The 19,377-nt window shown below is 36.2% G+C and overlaps 1 protein-coding gene and 1 long non-coding RNA gene across 4 annotated transcripts in view; one reads left to right on the top strand and one right to left on the bottom strand.

Moving 5' to 3' along the window:
- LOC129744934 (structural maintenance of chromosomes protein 3) overlaps nt 1–19,377 on the top strand; it is a 122,832-nt gene that overhangs the window by 23,113 nt on the left and 80,342 nt on the right. For all 3 annotated transcript variants that reach the window (XM_055737712.1, XM_055737695.1, XM_055737703.1), the window contains 2 exons: nt 16,866–17,005; nt 17,539–19,270. In XM_055737712.1, coding sequence (XP_055593687.1) covers nt 16,866–17,005; nt 17,539–19,270 — 1,872 coding nt within the window. The remainder of the gene's footprint in view (nt 1–16,865; nt 17,006–17,538; nt 19,271–19,377) is intronic.
- LOC129745005 (uncharacterized) lies at nt 5,911–7,447 on the bottom strand. Its single transcript, XR_008737060.1, has 4 exons — nt 6,836–7,447; nt 6,572–6,776; nt 6,453–6,504; nt 5,911–6,393 (listed from the first exon to the last, which is right to left on the bottom strand). It is a non-coding gene; the product is annotated as an uncharacterized LOC129745005 (long non-coding RNA).

Below are 19,377 nucleotides of genomic sequence, written 5' to 3'. Positions count from 1 at the left end.
AATAACAAATAACAAATAAAGTTTCCAAAGGAAAAGCTTGAACTATTAGGCTACTTAAAAACCAAATTTAGCCTCAAATATCGAATGATACAGCAGATATAAGCCGAAACTTGTATCATTTTGATCGGATTTTCAATCCATTTATTCTTATTTTTCGTTTCTCATGACTGGTATGTACCACAATACTCTCCGTCTCTACTCTTTTCTTTGTTTTACACAGTTATTTTCTATATGAAATGAAATGACTAAAATGCCTTTATTTCGAGATTATTTTATTAATATATTTTTAGGTATACGCAAACGTTAGATTTATTCAAATATAAAGTAAATAAATTGATCATCAAAGCGAACCGGCTTTCTTATTTGACGTCGAGTTTGTCGTCCAGTTGCAATTTCCTCGGGAATGTTTTCATTATTAACTGATTGATCACTCGATAAGTCTACCATACCATACCCCGAGTTTACTGCAGGTGGAAAATTTTCACTGTTTTGGTGTCGCTCACAGCTGCTAACTTTTTTTAAATCATTCAGACTTCTTGTATAAGAAACACCGTTCCGGCTTATGAGAACAGCCTTGGGACCATGTATGCTCACAACACTGTACCAATCAGATGAAAACGAGGGGTCTGTTTTACGCTTCTTTTGCTGGAGTATTCTCACCATGTCTCCAACAGCTACACCCGACTGTTTTGCTCCTCGTGACTGGTCCCAGTATTTTTTGCTTTGTAGCTTGGTTTCAGCATCTTTTTCACGAAGATCTTCACGGTCAAGTTTTGCAGCACCTACGTCCCTCCAAAGACTAGGGAATGTGCCACGGTATTTCCATCCAACGAGCATTTCAAACGGTGTAATGTGCAAACGAGAATGAGGAACTAACGTGTTATGATTATGAACGTATTGTTCTAATGCTCTTCTCCAGTTGACTTTCTCTATTATTGCAGCTGACAGGGCTTTGATTATACCCTGATTCTGCCTTTCAACGGCGCCATTAGTTTGCGGACACAAAGGTATCGATTTAAGTATTTTGATTCCTTTTTCTTCCCAAAACTCAATGAACATTGGACTGCTGAAAGGTGGGCCATTATCACTCTGAATAAACTTGGGATAACCCCATTTCTTGAAAATTTCACAGAGGGCTTTATTCGTTCATTCTGCAGAAGTGCTGTGCATCTCAGAGACATGTAAATACCTGAAAAAGTCAACTAAATCAGTACTTCTTTCTATCAATATCTATTGACGATGCTATCACCGTGAATACAGATCCACAACGACTAAAAATTCTCCTGATCCGCATCGTGGAACCGATAAGAAGTCGATTTGTAAAGATTCCCATGGCCCTTCTGGCAATGTTCTACTAGTAATCGGGTTTGGTTTGTTTTTCTTAGATAATACTTGGCAAGAGTCGCAGTTTTTAACAAATTGTTCAACTTCTACCGACATCCTGGGCCACCAAAAAAATTCTCTCATTATTCTTTTCATTCCAACTTCTCCAAAGTGTCCCTCATGAGCCAAAGACAACGCTTTCAGAAGCAATTCAGTGGGAAGAATTATTCGGTTGTCTTTAAGAATCAAATTGCCTGCACGGTATAATTCGTTTTTGTGAGGTTCAAACTTCCGAAGATAAGTTGGCCACTCATTTGACAGCAAAGCTTGAATCAAAGATTGTAATTCGCTATCTTTTTCTGATGCTGATTCGATCTCTGCTAATGTTATTCCCATCCGTCCAATGTCTAGAGAATATAGCAGATGGCACTCATCGTCTTCTTCAAACGGAATAGCTTCTTGTGCGTATTTTATCATTCGTGATAACACATCCGCCAAATTATCTTTACCAGGGACTCTTTTTATAGTCAAATCGAAAGGCTGTAATCTTAAAGCCCAGGCTTCAGCTCTGGAAATTGCCCGTCTGCCGATTCTATGACTACCACCAAAAATAAATTCGTTCGCTTCAGCATCCGTCCGGACAACAAATGATCTACCAGTAAGATAAAATCTGAATCGTTCCACACCCCACACCACTGCCAGAGCTTCTCTATGAGTTTGGGGGTACTTCGCTTCTGTCACTGTTAAGGCCTTTGAGGCACAGGCCAATATTCTTGGAATTCCTTGGTCATTAAATTGAATCAAGACGGCACCTAAGCCTACTGTTGAAGCATCCACGAATAGTTCGATCCTGTCTGAGGGGCTATAGTAACCCAAGGTCTGAATTGTGCTTAATGCGTTTTTCTTTAAAAATTGAAATTCTTTCTCTTCATCTAGTGTCCAGTAAAATGACTCTGAGTTTGCTAAACGTCGTAGGTATTTTGTTTTATCCGCTCTTTTCAACAGAAACTTGTCAATAAACGTTACTAATCCAAGAAAGCTTTTCACTTCTGAGCAAGATTCTGGTTTCCGGAAATTTTTAATCGCACTTAATTTTTCCTCCTCAATTTTCCAGCCTTGTGCTGTAAGAGTGAACCCCAAAAATTTAACAGACTGGCTGCCAAATACGCTTTTCGTGGTATTAATCTTTACATTGTGCTCTTTTAAACGCAGTTCAACCAACTCTAAGTTAACATCGTGCTCTTCTTTTGTCTTTCCGTATACAAGCACGTCGTCCAAATAATTCTTACATCCTTTGCAGTCGTGTAAAATTTTCCTTTGTAGGACTTCCTGGAATATATCCGGGGCATTGCAGAGGCCAAACGGTAATCGAACAAATCTGAACATACCAAATTCCGTACAGAAATTTGTAAGATGTCGCGAGTCTCTATGTAGCTCAATGTGGAAATATGCATTCGTTAAATCAATCGTAGAGAACCATTCCGCGCCGTTCAATTCAGCCAGAATTTCTTCTAGTGTAGGCATAGAAAAAGGTGTTCTTTGAATATATTGATTTGGACCACGGAGATCAATCACCAACCGAAAATCATCTTTACCTTTCGGTACCACCATGAGAGACGAGCAGAAGGATGTATCCATTCCTTCGGTTACTAATTCAATGATATCTGACAACATGAGTTCGTTGAGTCTTTTTTCGACCAATGGTTTAATGGGTATTGGAATATTCATGAACACATTACGACATGGAGGTCTTGATTTATCATATTGTAATTGAACGGGAGGAATGTTAAACTTGGGAAAAACAGTGTGTTTGTCAATTCCAAAGCAGCTTGCAGAATCCTTTGAACAAACTATTGGCACTTGAAGACCCAAAAGTAATATACAGTATCGTGTAGCTGTAGGTCTGCCCAATAAAGACTTTAATTCTTTGACAACATAGAACTTTTCCAGTAGCTTAGGACGATCATTCGAAATGTACAACTCTGCCTCAAATGTATGTAAAACGTTTATATCGCCTTCCGTTGCATATGCTTTCAAAGTCCTATCCGATTTATTATTTACGCTGTAAAGCAGTAAAAGGTATTTTTCTTCTTTGCACAGTGTTTCAAAAACATCCAACGTTACTGTGTTCACTTGAGCTCCCGAGTCTATTAAAAACTGGCATGGTAACCCAGCTATTTCACCGTTAATTATTCCACTGTCTTTGATCTGAGCAAACTTGCTTGTATTAAAGTCATCGGTTATCTTTAAGATGTCTTCCTTTTTCTCAACATCAGAACCTTTCGTGACAGGTGGAGGTTCAATAGCTAGCTGCCTACTAGGGCCGATTTTTGAACGACAGACATTCTGATTATGCCCGAGCCTGTTGCAACCAGTGCAAATTTCGTCCCGAGCTGGACAAGTGCGTGCCCGGTGATAAACACTCCCACAGCGGAAGCAACCTTCAGAAAATTCCATCGAAGAATATGGTGGACGAAATTGTGTGCCTTGTTTATATACATTTCCCGATGATTGGAATCGAAGATTCTGTTGAAAAGCACCTCTATAAGGCTTACCAAATTGAGCTCGACCTGAGCGAATTCCGCCTGAACTTTTGAATGAACGAGACACGTTAGTGGAAGCACAAACATTTATTTCTGCTGGTGCTTGTACTTGGGCCAATGTCGCTGTTTGGTTATGTTTCCGTCCTATATGTTCCTCGTTCATTCTTATCACCTCTAACTGTCGTATTTTGGCAACAAGTTCCTGAAACGAACTCTTGCGGAACTGTAATTTTAGAGCAGTTGAGCGCACTTCCTTTCGAATAGCGTGTTGAGAAATCACTTCTAATATTTCGTCGAACTCCTTTTCTTCTCCAAATTCACAGAGACGAGCTGCTGCTGCAATTCTCATAACATATTTCATATCAGTTTCATCCGGTTTCTGAGTGGTTAAAGATAACTTTCTTCGAAGAAGTGCTTTGTCAGAACTAGTTGAAAAATATGTTTTCAGCCTATCCATAGCATTTGAAAAGGGGCACATAACTTGGTCTGGAGAGTTTGGACTACATTTTGTGCTGCTCAATATTTCCAATAAACGGTTTCCGGCTTTAATTCGGAAAACCGTAAATTTTGTAGCCTCATCCATGACTCCCGATAGATTAAGAGAATCCTCAAGAAGTTCGGACCATCTTAAAAAATTATGTTTGTTGATGTCCTCATCATCCATTGATGCTTTGCACTCCGGAATATTCAAAGACGAAAAGGAAAATTGATTTAAAGTTGATGAAAGCCGTGATTCTTCGCAACTACTTGGAATTTTCCGGGTACTTGAAGTCGCACTTGAAAAGTCAATTTCCGAACGATCTTGAACAGCTTTAAGGCTTGACTGTAGAGATACAATTGATTCCTGTGCCTTCTCAAGCTCTATCCGCAATTTTTTATTTTCATCACAAATCCTTTGAAGTTCTTTGGACATTGAACTCTTCCGTTTCGGTTTACTGGAAACGATCAATTTTTAATTGTCTGCTTAAGAACTGATGTACAAGGCAATGAGAACTTATTAAACTTTCCTTTTTTTTTTTTTTACCATACTTTCATTCCATTTATGTACTGATTTATTACTTTGTTTTCACATTTTTTTTCACTAGTACTCTCATTGTCTCTTTTTTTTTTTCATTCGTGCAATGCATTTCAACTATTCTTTCGTATTTTTTTTCACCTCTCTTTTTTCTTTTTTTTTTCACTAATTCTCAATCGTTTCTTCATTGCCTTGTTACACTTTTGTCCACAATACTTTACCTCACAGGAGCATTATCCTTGCTACCGTCTACGCCAATGTCGTAACCAGGGCCGTCTTCCATGTCCATGTCGTCGGTATCTCCGAAAAGCTCCCTCTCGAACATCTTGCGGGACGCCATCGATTTCATCGGCTGGCTGGACCTCGGCTGGCTGGTCCTCGGCTGGCTGGAACCCGGACGGCTGGGACCCGAATGGCTCGAAACCGGCTGTTTGCTGGACATCTTGCTGGAACACGGCTTGCTCGTTGAACTAGGTTTTTCCATCACTATATAATTTTACAACTGTTACAAGAATGACTTTCCTGGGCGCGCCCTGCTATGTTAAACGAAAGGGATGTCCGTGATAGTGACAATCCTACCAAGCGCATCGCGAAAACCACTTTTTTTGGAGGAATTTGATATGTGATTTCGAACTTTTCTCTAAATTAATCCTGATACAGAGTTTAATTTGTGTATTTAAAGTTTCCAAAGGAAAAGCTTGAACTATTAGGCTACTTAAAAACCAAATTTAGCCTCAAATATCGAATGATACAGCAGATATAAGCCGAAACTTGTATCATTTTGATCGGATTTTCAATCCATTTATTCTTATTTTTCGTTTCTCATGACTGGTATGTACCACAACGGGAACACTGCAAAAACCAACTTAATGAAATTAAACTCAACATACAACGACTCAATCAGAACCTGCCTTACACTCTAATTCTCCCTGACTCAAATTTGAAGGAAAACAATTCAAAATTCGCCAAAACTGGGGAAACTCAAATTTTGATTAGAACGGCACAACTCAGATATGAATAATAGGGGTTTTCGCGAATTTTGAGTTGTTTTCAATCAGGCATTTTTAAGCAGCATCTGAACGGTCTGAGCCAAAACAACTCAAAATCTTCAAAAATTTGACACGGTTTCGAAAGGGATTATATATTTTTTAAAGCAATTAATTGGAATTTCGGACCAAATTTAATTAAATCAAATGTGTGAAATGAGTTTATTTCCCATCACTTTTTTGTCCAAAATGGTGAGTGGCAGCCATCACTTTCTGATGTTCGAAAGTGACCGTTTGTTTTTCTCCTGTCAACCGACGAATTTTCCGATTGTGTTCTCGATCCTGGAGGGCGTCCTGACGGTCTGCTGATCAGCCGGTTCCATCGATCCCATAAGCGAAAACCTTTGCCGCATCCGGTGGAATTTCACCTAACAAACTGGAAGACGACCGGAGGAGTTTGCTACTCAGCTGGGACTTCCACCGATCTCAGTGATGAAATACTGCACCGCATCCAGTACAAACCAACCTAAAGGTGAACAAAATTTGTAAATACATAAAAACAGAACAAATTTTACAATCTCATACTCGTTGACGTCCCCTTAGCATATAGGAACTGCCACACCCGGCGGGAATAGACCTGGAGAAGAGTAACAAAATTATGAATCGCTGAAAATAAACAAAACTATTTAATTTATCAATCTTACCTGTCGCACTTTTCGCCGTAGTTGATGATCAGCAACCAGCACTAGATGCTATTCTATGAGCAGCCGATATTATTTCCTTGCGGCCAACAGATAAATTTTCCGATGAAAACATCAGACCGAGAGCGTCCGAAGCGATCTGATGTTCAGACGGACCTTTTACCGATTCCAGTGGCGAAAAGTTGCGCCGCAGCTGGAGAAAACCAATCTAAAAAGGAACTATGTAATTAGATAAATACAGACATACAACAAATTTTAAAATTTTACCAGTCGCAGTTCATCTAACTTTTGTTTTCAAAACGATCACTAACTTTTGTTTTCGAGATGCTCTGAGTTGTTTCCATTCATACCCAGTGAAATAGTGTGCGTCTTCGCTAAGTCAACAGCGATGGAAAAAAATCGCTTCTAACGATTTTGAGCAGCGAACGACCAACGTTCGGACGCGTTCAAATTGCTGCTGGCAGACGACGCCGTGTGTTCTGCTTATGTTGCATGGAGAGATCTCAGAGAGCGACGAGTGACCAGAGATTCGAAGATGCAAGAACAGAAAAAATCCTGTTGCGTGCACTCGCAACGCTATCCCGTATCTTCTATATGGCTTGTTGCGCGTGGTTACGACAAGCTACGAATCTCGAAGGATACAACTCCCGAATCTCCCTGATCACGGTGTGTTACAACTTGCGATCGGATCGAATCATGGTGTTCATAATCATGATTTTTTGAATGATCCTGCTCTGTTGTATGTTTCTTGGTCGTTCGTTCGTTAGTAGTTGGAATCGATTCGTTCGCAATTATTTAGAAAGATAGCGACATGGAGTGTTATTGCTGTACTGTTGAAAAAAAAATCCCTCCGATTGTGGGTGGGAGGGGGTGGGGAAGTTTCTGTTTTATGACCATAGCAACAGGTAAAAATATGACCCAATCCAAGCGCCTCTCAACTTGAGAACCTATTTTTATTTTTCATTATTTAAAAATAATTTGTAATTTGTAATTTATTAACTTAAACGTAGCCTATCAGTTACAATGAACTATTAATTCAGGTTAAGGAAAACAAACGAAACGTGGATTTTGTACAGCATTAGAATGGCTATTTCTTGAGCTTAATTTCCCATTATAAAATAGTTACCTTTTTTTAGAATTGAGTTTTTTGTTGTTGAAATTTAAGAACTTTAGTATGAAAATTAACTGATTTCAACAATTACTCTTTATTTCAAACAAAACTTTGTCAAAAAACTAACTAAGGTACACCGGGGTAAGTGGGGACGGTGGCTATTAAAACAATACTGAGAACTATTTTTTCAAACTTTTAATGCAGAATGTTAAATTTACTTGTAATCTATCCAATAACTGTAAAAGAGATACGGTTCCGACAATTGCGAATGTTTACGGTGACTGAAAAGTGGAAAAAGTTACGCGTTGTGACGTTACGATTTCTTTTGCAGAAATTTGGATAACTATTTGTTCAAGAAAAATTCTTTTGATTTCATATTGTAGCAAATTAAATTCTTAACATTAGAGATGTACCGAATAGTGGTATTCGGCGAACGGCCGAATACCGAATATTGACCTTTTCAACTATTCGGCCAAACGAATATTCGGCCGAATATTCGGTCGAATATTCTGTTGAGTTTTTAATAGAAATTAAAAAGCGAAAATTCCGTATTTCTTCTATCTTAATACTCCATATGTTTTTGAACCCATTATTTTCAACCAGATGTATAATACATCAGATCTTCTTTAAGTAGAGGTCTCTTTGATTTTCAAAATGTCACCAATAGTTAGAAGAACATCAGATGAATTATTGCTTCTATGACGTATATCATCAAAGAGATTGGGTTCCAGTGAAATCTGTGGCAAAACATGTCAAAACAGGCGCCAAGCTATTTGAAATATTATTTAATATTGAATTATTAAATATTGAATCAAATGAATGTCGATCTTTAGCTAGATGTCTTCAAAATAGTTGCCAAAAAAGATTATATTTAACTTAAAGAATATTCTCTACCAAACGAATCCACACGGCAGGGGCTGGACCAATTTTTGATAATCTAGGCATCTTCTCAAACATACAAGAGGAAATAAGAAAGTAAATAACTTGAAATTTAATGTTTTCATCGAATTACAGCAGCAGTGTTAAAATCGTATCGAAGGGTTAAAGAAAAATTGACGCTTATATTTAAATTTACTCTAACAAATCGTTTTGAAACGCCAAATATAAAAATTTCCACAGAGCAATTTGAGTATTTATTTGATTTGATAATTTGAATAAACCCGGATTAAAATCTGAAAAATTTAAATAATATCTGGGCATTCCGGTCAGATTTGAATTTTCTGGAATTTTGTATTGGATTTATGGACGAGCCTGGATATATAAAAAAAAATCTGGAATAAACGATAATTAAAGTATAAAGCTATCTACAGTGAAATATACACGGATACGCCTAAGATCTTTAACTAAAACCATAAGTTTTTGATGATTTTGTAGATTTTTCAACTTACTTTTGGATATTTTAGAAATTATCCAAAATCAGTTGGAAAATTTGAAAAGTCTGTTAGTGTTTAACATTTGAAAAATAAGTATTCGGCCTATTCGGCCTATTCGGCCGAATACTTGGCTCAACTATTCGGTAAGCCGAATATTCGGCTTAACGGTTTTTTGGCGGTATTCGGCGCCGAATATTCGGCCGACCGAATATTCGGTACATCTCTACTTAACATAGAGGTATGTTTTTCTTTAATGTGTGATATGAACGTTGCAAACGTTGTGACCACATGCTGGAATGGGTCATATTTAAAAAATTCAACAAAATGCTCAAAATGTAGAAGAAAATAAAAACTGACAAAACTTCCATAATTGACAAAATTAACATAATCGTCAAAATTTGAAGAAAAAAATTCAAGTATTACAAAAGACAAAATAGACAAATTGATATTTTTTTCATAGTTTACAAAGTTACAAAATTGACCCAATTGTGAAAATTGACAACAATTTTAAAATTGCCAAAAATATTAGAACTTAAAAATGACCATAAATTAAGAAACCATCAGAATGACCAAATAGTTGAATGAATTTGAAAAAAAAATGGACAAAATAAACTGCTTTGATAATACATATTGGCCGATTTCGCAAAATGGAATCAATTGAAAAAAAAATACAAAAGTAAACAAACTGACTAAATTGACAGCATTGATAAAATAGAGGAAATATAACCTATTGAAAAAATTTAAAAAAATCACAACATTGGCAAACTTGGTAAACCAATAAAATAGACAAAATATTAAATTAAATGAGATTCAGTGAAGCAAAGCAATGAATGGATTTTTTGTCTGAATTTTTTTTAACCAAATTTTCTGAAATAGCGGTCAAAATTTCCGTTGAACCCTCGTCCATTTATGCACCTTAGTATAATTTTGTTCTTAACAATTACAATTATTGTAAAATCAGTTTAATACAATAAGACTGTCTAAAGTTGTTTGCATTTTTAAAGTGATTCTTTTTTGGTACTCTTTTCAAAGCCAGCTTCGGCTAATTTACTAAAACATATTGAACCAGTTTTTAAATGTTGAGAAACAAGAATAAATTACGTACCCAATAAATCTAACATCATACATATTGAACTCATTCTATAGCAAGTGGAACGACTACAAACTACGAATAAAATAAAAAAACGACATCAGTTTTAACGGAAACTTTGCAAACGGCATGGGAAGATTTAAAAAGTTCCAAACAAATTTCTCATAGAACAACGCCCGTGCGTATGTTTTTTTTTTGTATCTATCCATACACGGGCGGTTGGGTAACTCGAGCGAGAGCAAAACAAATCCTAGCCATCCTACCTAACCAACAAGTGCCGAACTTTGGGAGTGGTTGCAACAAGATGTAGGAAATCCCAAAGTGTACAAGTCTCGAGTTTCCCCGATCACGGTGTGTTACAACTTGCGATTGGGTCCAATCGTGTGCAAGAGTGACACTCACTCTACGCGAGCGACGCGTACGTAGGAATTTATTCAAGTCCGAGCATAGAGAGTAGCATCCTTCTCGGAGCTACATCACTCCCAAAATGTTGCATGTAGGTATTCAACCATCATCATGCCAACTAGATTCAGCTGCCGACGGGATTGAGTTCGCTCTTGGTTTGTAACATACCGAGATCTTGCGACGTTGCGACTAAACGTTGATCGAATCGAAATCATTTCGTTTCCATCGCTGTAAGTCAACGAATTTCGCTACCGCTGAAGAAAAACAACTCAAAATTTTGATGGATTTCAACTCAGTTGTTTTCATCTTCATACATGGTGCGACTCCTGAACCAAAACAAATCAGTCTCTGAATAATTTAAAATTACCGTGTAGATTATTAAAATCAACACCTATCAACGTGTTGTTCTCCGAAGCTGGAGAAATACCTATTAAGCATAGAGCTAACTGGTTAGCAAAAAAAGAGGTAGTTAAATCATTTACATTCAAAAAGCCGATTACAAAAATATTAAATGAATTTAAGCATAGAGCTAACTGGTTAGCAAAAAAAGAGGTAGTTAAATCATTTACATTCAAAAAGCCGATTACAAAAATTTTAAATGAATTTTTGGATATAGAAAACCTTCCCAAGAACAGCTCTTTCATAGAAAAAAAAATCGTTTGAACACAAAAACAAGGTTGCTATGACAGCGATTCAAGAAAGAAATGAAACTAAAAACATTAAGAAAACAATAACAGATTAAATAAAAACTCTTAAACATAAAGATGTGCTAAGTAAAAATGTAATCAAAATTTTAGTTAAAGAACACTTAGAGAAAAACTATGAAAATTATAACAAAATATATACAGATGGTTCAAAAACAAATAATAACTGTGGGATAGGAATCTACTTTGAAAATGAAAATGAAAAAATTGAATGTCAAGTAGTGAAAGAATTGTCTATCATGAATGTAGAACTTATGGCTATAAACATGGCATTAGATATCATAAACACTAAAAATGCGCATAATTTCGTAATTCTTAGTGATTCAAAATCAGCACTTCAAACATCAAAGAATGATAAAAAATCCGAGCAAAATTTTATAATATCAGAGATATGCAGTAAGATTAACTACAGTAATAAAAACATTAAACTACAATGGGTACCAGCTCACAAAAACATTGAAGGAAACGAGATAGCTGATCAATTATCCAAATCAGGATGCAATACACACAACGAAAAAAATCTGTAAAATCACATCACATGTGATGTAAATAAAAAGAAGCATCATATATGACGGAATTTTCAGTGCTAGTTGGAAATTACACGCCAGTAAAATTTTGCAACGTGTAAAATAAAAGTGATGTAAAATTTTGCAACGTGTCAAATCAAAATGATGTAAATTATAAAATCACTGAATACTGGAATAAAAACTTTCCAATTGGAATTTGTTTTATTTAATTTATCGTTAATATGATTCAATAATGGAATTTTCTCATTTCCTAATAAAAAATAAAATCTTTCTGTAATTAATATAATTCATTTTATTAAACGGCAAAATTTTTTATCTCACAAATTTTGTTTGTCTTTAGGAGTTACATCCATACTTTTCTTTTCTTCCCCGAAGTACCGGATCCTAAATTTAATAACATGGAGCCACTTCCAGATCCGCATCAAAGATCTCCAGCAACCAGCAAGATCGATAAACTCACTCGCGGGAAAACTGCTTCAATAAAAAATTATAAAATATATATGGTGCACGACTTGACTTAACACTTTGTTGACATTTGTGTGTGCCTGTTTTCGATAGTCTGTATTTTTACATGACATTAACGCGTTCAGTGTTTTAAAATATTCATTGAATATTAATTCAATGTCCTATAACATTCCATGTCGTGTAATTTTAAGAAATTTCTATCTCAGTGCTGTTAAGAATTCTGTGTGACCAGAAAAAAGTTGTAAAATTACATCTACAGGCGTGTGGAATTTGAAAGACATGTAAAATATCAAAGACGTGTAATATTCAATTCGCACTGAAAATTCCATCATATGTGATGCTTCTTTTTATTTACATCATATGTGATGTAAATTTCCATCAAATAATCGCGTTCCGTGTCAAGTAATATTTATGCCATTAGAATTCAGTGCTGTTAAGGATTCAATCTTGTTTTATTCTGTAAATTTACATTAATAAATCGCGTTCTATGTCATGTAACATTAAAGATTTCCAATTTCAGTGTTGTTAAGGATTCAGATTTTTTTTCTGTGTAGCACAAATAAAATCGTCACCAAAATACCAATAAATGATTCAATCAATCTTATAAAAGAAGAAACTTTAAATGAATGGGAAGAAGATTGTAAGAAAATATCAGAAGAAAAAGGAAGACAACATTACAAAATTTTACAAAAAGTGGCACTAAAATCTTGGTTTGAGAAACTTGAATTAAATACAAACCAAACAATAACAGCAGGAAGACTTAAAACCTTTCACACTCTATATAACTAAGGACAGATTACTCACTTGGAAAATAGAAACCAATAGTAAATGCAACATTTGCGGGGTAACAGAAAACGCAGAACATATACTCTTTGACTGTTACAGATATACAAACAACAGAATAAATTTCCCAAAACTTATACTTAACGAAGTGATGTCTGAGCAATTGATAAAAAACAATGATGAAGAAACTTACAGGGTAATAAAAAAATTTTTAAATATAAATAAAATTACAGTTTAGACACTATTATAAATAACATTTCTCTAGAAGTACATTTCTTAGAGTAAATTACACTGATCACTGAAAACTCGAGTAAAAATAAAATTTCGAAATAAATAAATCTTAAAAGAGGCACATTGAGCCCATTGTGCAAACTTTCATGGTTTGAAAACAACGCTTGGCAACATAGTTCACTAGAATGAACTGGCCATACGGAGAAAAGAAGAAGAAGAAGAAGAACTTACAACCAGATATCAATCAATCACTCGAGACAATGATATCGCCGCGTGAATCGAGTTAGTACCCGATTATAACTAACCCGACAACCGGTCCGTGTGATATTCTAAATCTGTGATTCTGAGTTTGCAAACTTTTGAACAATCAAGATGAAGTTCCGCAGCCAGTGTTCCGAAAATCAATCAAAACAAACACTCAGAATACGTTTCTTATTTGAAACATTCTGATAGTATAATAGGAAGGCGCCTCTCGCAACTGCTTCGCCCGACTGGTATGCAATCTCGATCAGCGTTCCACTCAGCAATGCCAACCGAGTCGCATCATTCAGAATCATCGGTTTTGCAAACATCGCATATCAGAGTTGAGTGAGATACAAACTGATCCATTCTGAATGTCACTCACTCAGTATCCGCCTAGCTTATTTGAAATTGAAAACACAGCGGAAGTGACCATCTTTCCCTCACAAACACAACTACAATTGGATTTTATTCTTACTGGTGTAAAAACACGCTGTAAAATCAAATAAATTTATTAATTGGCTATGTTTAAAATCAAATAATATTTGCTAATGATCGGTTGAATGTATCACCCGCATAAATTGGTATTATAGAATAACGATTTCCATTATCTTCTTTCCAAGACACACGAAAGATTAGCTATATACTTTTGGATTATTAATGTACGATTAAACTAGTCTTTTTTTCATAGAATGGAATCGTTTGGACGCACTTTACGATACAGCGAACGGGTCGTTAAGTAGAGTAACCATTCATTTTTTTTGCTTTTTTCTTTATTAAAATTGTATCCAAAAGATAGATGTTATCGTTATTTAATCTTCAATTTCAAGTTTTGCTGACGCTACAGCTGATCTTCTGAAGATCTTTTAACAATTAAAAATAATAAATGGTACCCTCTATTTTCCTTACTATTATTATGATAAAATGAAAAACATTTGAAGTTTTTTTTACAACTGTATATTGGACATTTTCAAAACGATGTTGTTATTCACATATAAAAGACATTGTTTCTTCAACCGAAATTTCACGTTTCCGAGCAGCCGAGCGTTTCTGCCAGGTTTTGTCCTCCAGCTGCAATTTCATCACCTGCTCCTTCGGGAGCAGCCCTAACATGTTTTGTCCGCTCCATAATTTTAGAGACGCCTTTCACCACCGCTTTTGCCATTTTCTTTTCTCGAACCTCCAGCAACGTTTCCTCCATCTTTGCCTAAGACTTCAGGTCTGAGACACCCGTCTATCTGCGCCTGAAATAAAATAATTATAAATAGTTTACTTTTAGAAAAATTAGTTTCTAATACTATCAATAAATAAATCGGTGTACTCACCCTCGCACAACCGGAGCCAGCGCTATCGGCTTCTAATCCGTTGATACGTCGGAACCGGCGCTTTTGTCTTTCAGACCGACCCAAAACAGCAATATTTGCGATAACTGTGCCGGGAGATGATTTTATCCCGGCACAAATTCGGTCACGTGGAATTTGACAGCAGAAAAATTGGGGGAGCGTTGCTAAAATAATCATTTTTATTTCATGATTATTCATTTTATCTTTCAGGAATAATATTTTATCTTATCGGCGCGTTGCTAAATTTTTCATTCAGTTTTTTTGAAGATTAATCGTATCTTTTAGAAATACCCAGTAAACCATTAAGCCCTGTAATAAGCCGCACAAATGCCAAGTAGCAGCACTCCAGTGCTTATTAGCCGCATATAATGTTTTCAAATGCTTATAGGCACTGTGAGAATGACAGCATGAACATTAGCCGTATATTGGTTTTTTAGCTGCTCTTCAGGGCTTTTAAGCCCTGTAGCCATATTAGCTAAGTGAACTCAACGTTAATGCTCTTTTGCGGCTTCGGACATGACATCTGGGGCCTGGAGGAACAAAAACAAGAAAAAGAAGAAAAAATACATTTTGTTTACAAATGTAATCACGATTGCGATTTTCTTGCCTCGTATCACAAAGTGATAGCATTAAGATGCCTTATCAATCTATGGAACCTTTCGATAGCTGGTGGTGCCAACAGGTTGCAGGTTGCAGGCCAACAGCTTAGTGCACAAGTTTCACGCATCCACCCGTCTCCCAGTACCGGGCAGGAAATCGGACCCACCGATGAAGATCTTCGAAAGGATTTCGCAGAGGGAGGACAATCAACTCGGCATTTGACGGTCATCAAAATAGTGTTGAAGTTATTAGTGTGGATCTGGTATCTAGGTTCTAAACCTATGGCGAAGTAAAACGATCACAGGATTTACTGCAGACCTTTGTCCGGATGAGAAACCTTAAAATGTGTTAAGTGTTAATATTTTTAAAACAAATCCTGTGTAATTTGTGTTCCGAATCAGTTTCAATAAAAAATCTATAAATTCAAAATGTTGAATCCCCCGATGTTTTTCTTTAAGTTCAAGTCAATTTAAGAAGGCCAGAATCTTTCACATTGAAACATGTAACGCGATAGATCATTCAGCAAAGTCACCATTAAATGGATAGTCGTTAGGCAATCGGAGTTCGATTCCAGCTTCAGAACATCAGCAGTTAAAAAAGTCGGGTTTGAGGGAGAAAGAAAACAAAACCAATCTGAGGGAAAAGGAAAAAAAGTATAAAAACATCTTTTTATTATTTTTTTTCTCCAGTGGGTTCTGCCCACTGAAAGATTATTTTGACATTTCTACATTGGCGTGAGTCAAAAGAGGGGTCAAGCCGTATATCGGCCGAAATACACGCCAAAAGTGGCTTTTGGGCAGCCCTTAAGTCGAATATAGAGCTTAATAGGCTTTGTAAGCAGGTTCTATATTCGACTATAGGGCTGAAATAGGGCCAGTTTTAACGGCTTAATGGTTACTTGGGTAGTTTTTACTCGTTTCTAGCGAAGGCACATCAGCGATGACCCAAAAGAAATTCTAACTATTAATATAATCAGAACTGAATAATTCGAAAGATTCAAGGTATGGTTTTCCTCTATGCGGGCACTCACTCACTGCCTGAACCATTCACTCCTGATCCTAGACGAACATGATTCACCGTATGCATCGCTCTTTGGTGAGATTCCAATTTGATGATGGTGATGTACTGTTTTGACAGAAAGCATCATGCGAGGTGATCTGTATTTTAGCGATGAATAGAACGAACAATGATCGGACAGGTCCAATAGCAATCAATAACAAAACCCGATCGCTGTACGTTCAGTTGCGATGTGCAATCAGGAACATTCATTGAAAATCAGTGATATTCGGAACACTGTCCGCAGCTATTAACTACATGAAAAATTACTAAAAAAAAATTATTTTATTTTATTAAACAACTAGTTTATTAAAGGCCTTTTTTACTAAAAAAAAATGTAACGGATACTATTTATGTTACTACTTTTAGCTATCCAATTTGTACTGAGCGATGAATTTACTCACTTGCGACCTGAACAAAGGCAATCCCTTCTTCACGAGGGAACAGGAGCTCGCGCTATGTCGGCGTACGTTGAAATTATATTTGACAATTCGGATAACAGAGTACCGGTAAGTAGTGAACGTTAAGCGGGCCATACATTACACTGCATTAGACAACCCTCTGGTGCATGGTATATGGTGCTGCTTGTACAAATGTCAGGCCATTTACTTTGCCCCAGCCGAAGAAGAGTTTTTTTTTTGTTTTAGTTGCTGTTTTCGCTTGTGATCGTTTGTGTTCACGCGAAATATGTTTGTATCGTGTGTGAGCGAGCATAGAATCAAATAGTCGAATCATTGAATTTGCGCTGAATGCCGTGTAATGTACGGCTCTCTTAAAAATTGACGAATCGTGCTGTAAAAATAATCTTTTTGCAATTTGTTGCATTACCTTATAACCATTCTATGTTTCAATACGATGTTTGGATTGCGTGAAGGCATGCTTTTTGTATCTCATATTTTTTTCGAAAAGTTAACATTAAATTACTAGATAGTTTCATTAATTTCCTTCTATGCATTAAAAAAAACACAGTATGGCATTGTATCTAGCATGGCCCTAATGTACATTCTTATTATTTTTTTATTAATATTTTTTTAAATTTTAGATTGACAAAGATGAAATTTTCTTGAGACGTGTAATTGGAGCCAAAAAGGACCAATATTTTTTAAACAAAAAAGTTGTACCGCGATCCGAGGTAGTGAATTTGCTTGAATCTGCTGGTTTCTCCAATTCGAATCCCTATTATATTGTCAAGCAAGGTAAAATCAACCAAATGGCTACAGCCCCCGATTCTCATCGTTTGAAACTCCTTCGAGAGGTTGCCGGAACCCGTGTATATGATGAAAGAAAAGAAGAATCTATGAATATTCTGAAAGAAACTGAGGGAAAAGTGGAAAAAATAACGGAATTTCTTAAAACAATCGAGGATCGATTGAAAACATTAGAAGAGGAGAAAGAGGAACTTAAAGAGTATCAGAAATGGGACAAAGCACGCCGTACTCTTGAATACATTATTCATGAAACGGAACTCAAAGACAATAAAAAACTTTTGGATGAACTTGAAACCCAACGGAAGGGATCGGGAGATAAGCAAAAAGTTCTTTTGCAAGAAATACAAACAGCCCAAGAGAAAATAAAAATCATTCAAAAGACTTTAAAAGACGCAAAAAAAGACGTTTCCACTACTAAAGACGAGAAATCCGTGCTAATTACAGAGCACCAGCAGCTTCTTCGAGAAAAAACAAAATTGGATTTAACAATATCAGACTTAAGTGATGAAGTCCAAGGGGATAACAAATCAAAAGAACGAGCAGAACAGGAGCTCGAAAGATTGAAGATTACAATAGCGGAAAAAGAAAAAGAACTTGAAATCGTACGTCCTCGCTATGAAGCAATGAGGCGTAAAGAAGAAGAGTGTTCTCGTGAACTCAATTTGAAGGAACAAAAACGCAAAGAACTTTATGCTAAACAAGGAAGAGGATCACAATTTGCTTCTAAAGATGAGCGGGATAAGTGGATCCAGGGAGAGTTAAAGTCATTAAATAAGCAAATCAAAGATAAAATTTCCCATCAAAATAAATTGCTAGATGATTTAAGAAGAGATGCTACAAGACAGAATGAATTAGAAAAAAAAATTGAAGAACATACCGCTACATTTGAACAACTCAGAATTCAAATTGATGACCATAACAAAAATTATTACGATTTAAAAAAGAAAAAAGACCAATTTCAGGCAACCCGAAATGATATATGGAAAAAGGAAACACAAGTAACACAGACTCTTTCGGGAAATAAAGAAGAATTAGCTAAGGTAGATCAAGCTCTTCGCTCAATGGCTGGTAAGCCGATTCTAAATGGAAGAGATTCGGTACGAAAAGTTCTTGAAAATTTCCAACAAAGAGGCGGTCAGCTGGCAGATATAGCAAATTCCTATTTTGGTCCAGTTATAGAAAATTTCAGTTGTGATAAATCAATATATACGGCTGTAGAAGTAACTGCTGGAAATCGATTATTCCATCACATAGTGGAGTCGGATCGTGTGGGAACACAAATTCTCAAAGAAATGAACAAGCAAAAACTTCCTGGAGAAGTAACGTTTATGCCTTTGAACCGTCTTCAAGTGCGAGTGCACGATTATCCCGAAGACCCCGACTCTATCCCTATGATTTCAAAGCTTAAATATGAAGAACAATACGACAAAGCTTTACGTTACATTTTTGGAAAAACTTTGATCTGTCGTAACCTTGAAAGAGCAACTGAATTGGCCAAGAGCACTGGACTTGATTGTGTGACATTAGAAGGAGACCAAGTTTCATCGAAAGGATGCTTGACTGGAGGTAAGGCCATACGCTAAACCTCAATTAAGAATGAATCTTGCGTGCGCTTTCACTCCGTTCGTATGAAAAAAAAAATGGAAATGAATAGTTTATTACAAAAAAATATA

This window comes from Uranotaenia lowii, chromosome 1, assembly GCF_029784155.1.
Source record: "Uranotaenia lowii strain MFRU-FL chromosome 1, ASM2978415v1, whole genome shotgun sequence".
Taxonomy (NCBI): domain Eukaryota; kingdom Metazoa; phylum Arthropoda; class Insecta; order Diptera; family Culicidae; genus Uranotaenia; species Uranotaenia lowii.
Note: the sequence above shows the minus strand (reverse complement) of the source record. Positions and strands in the feature narration are given on the sequence as shown.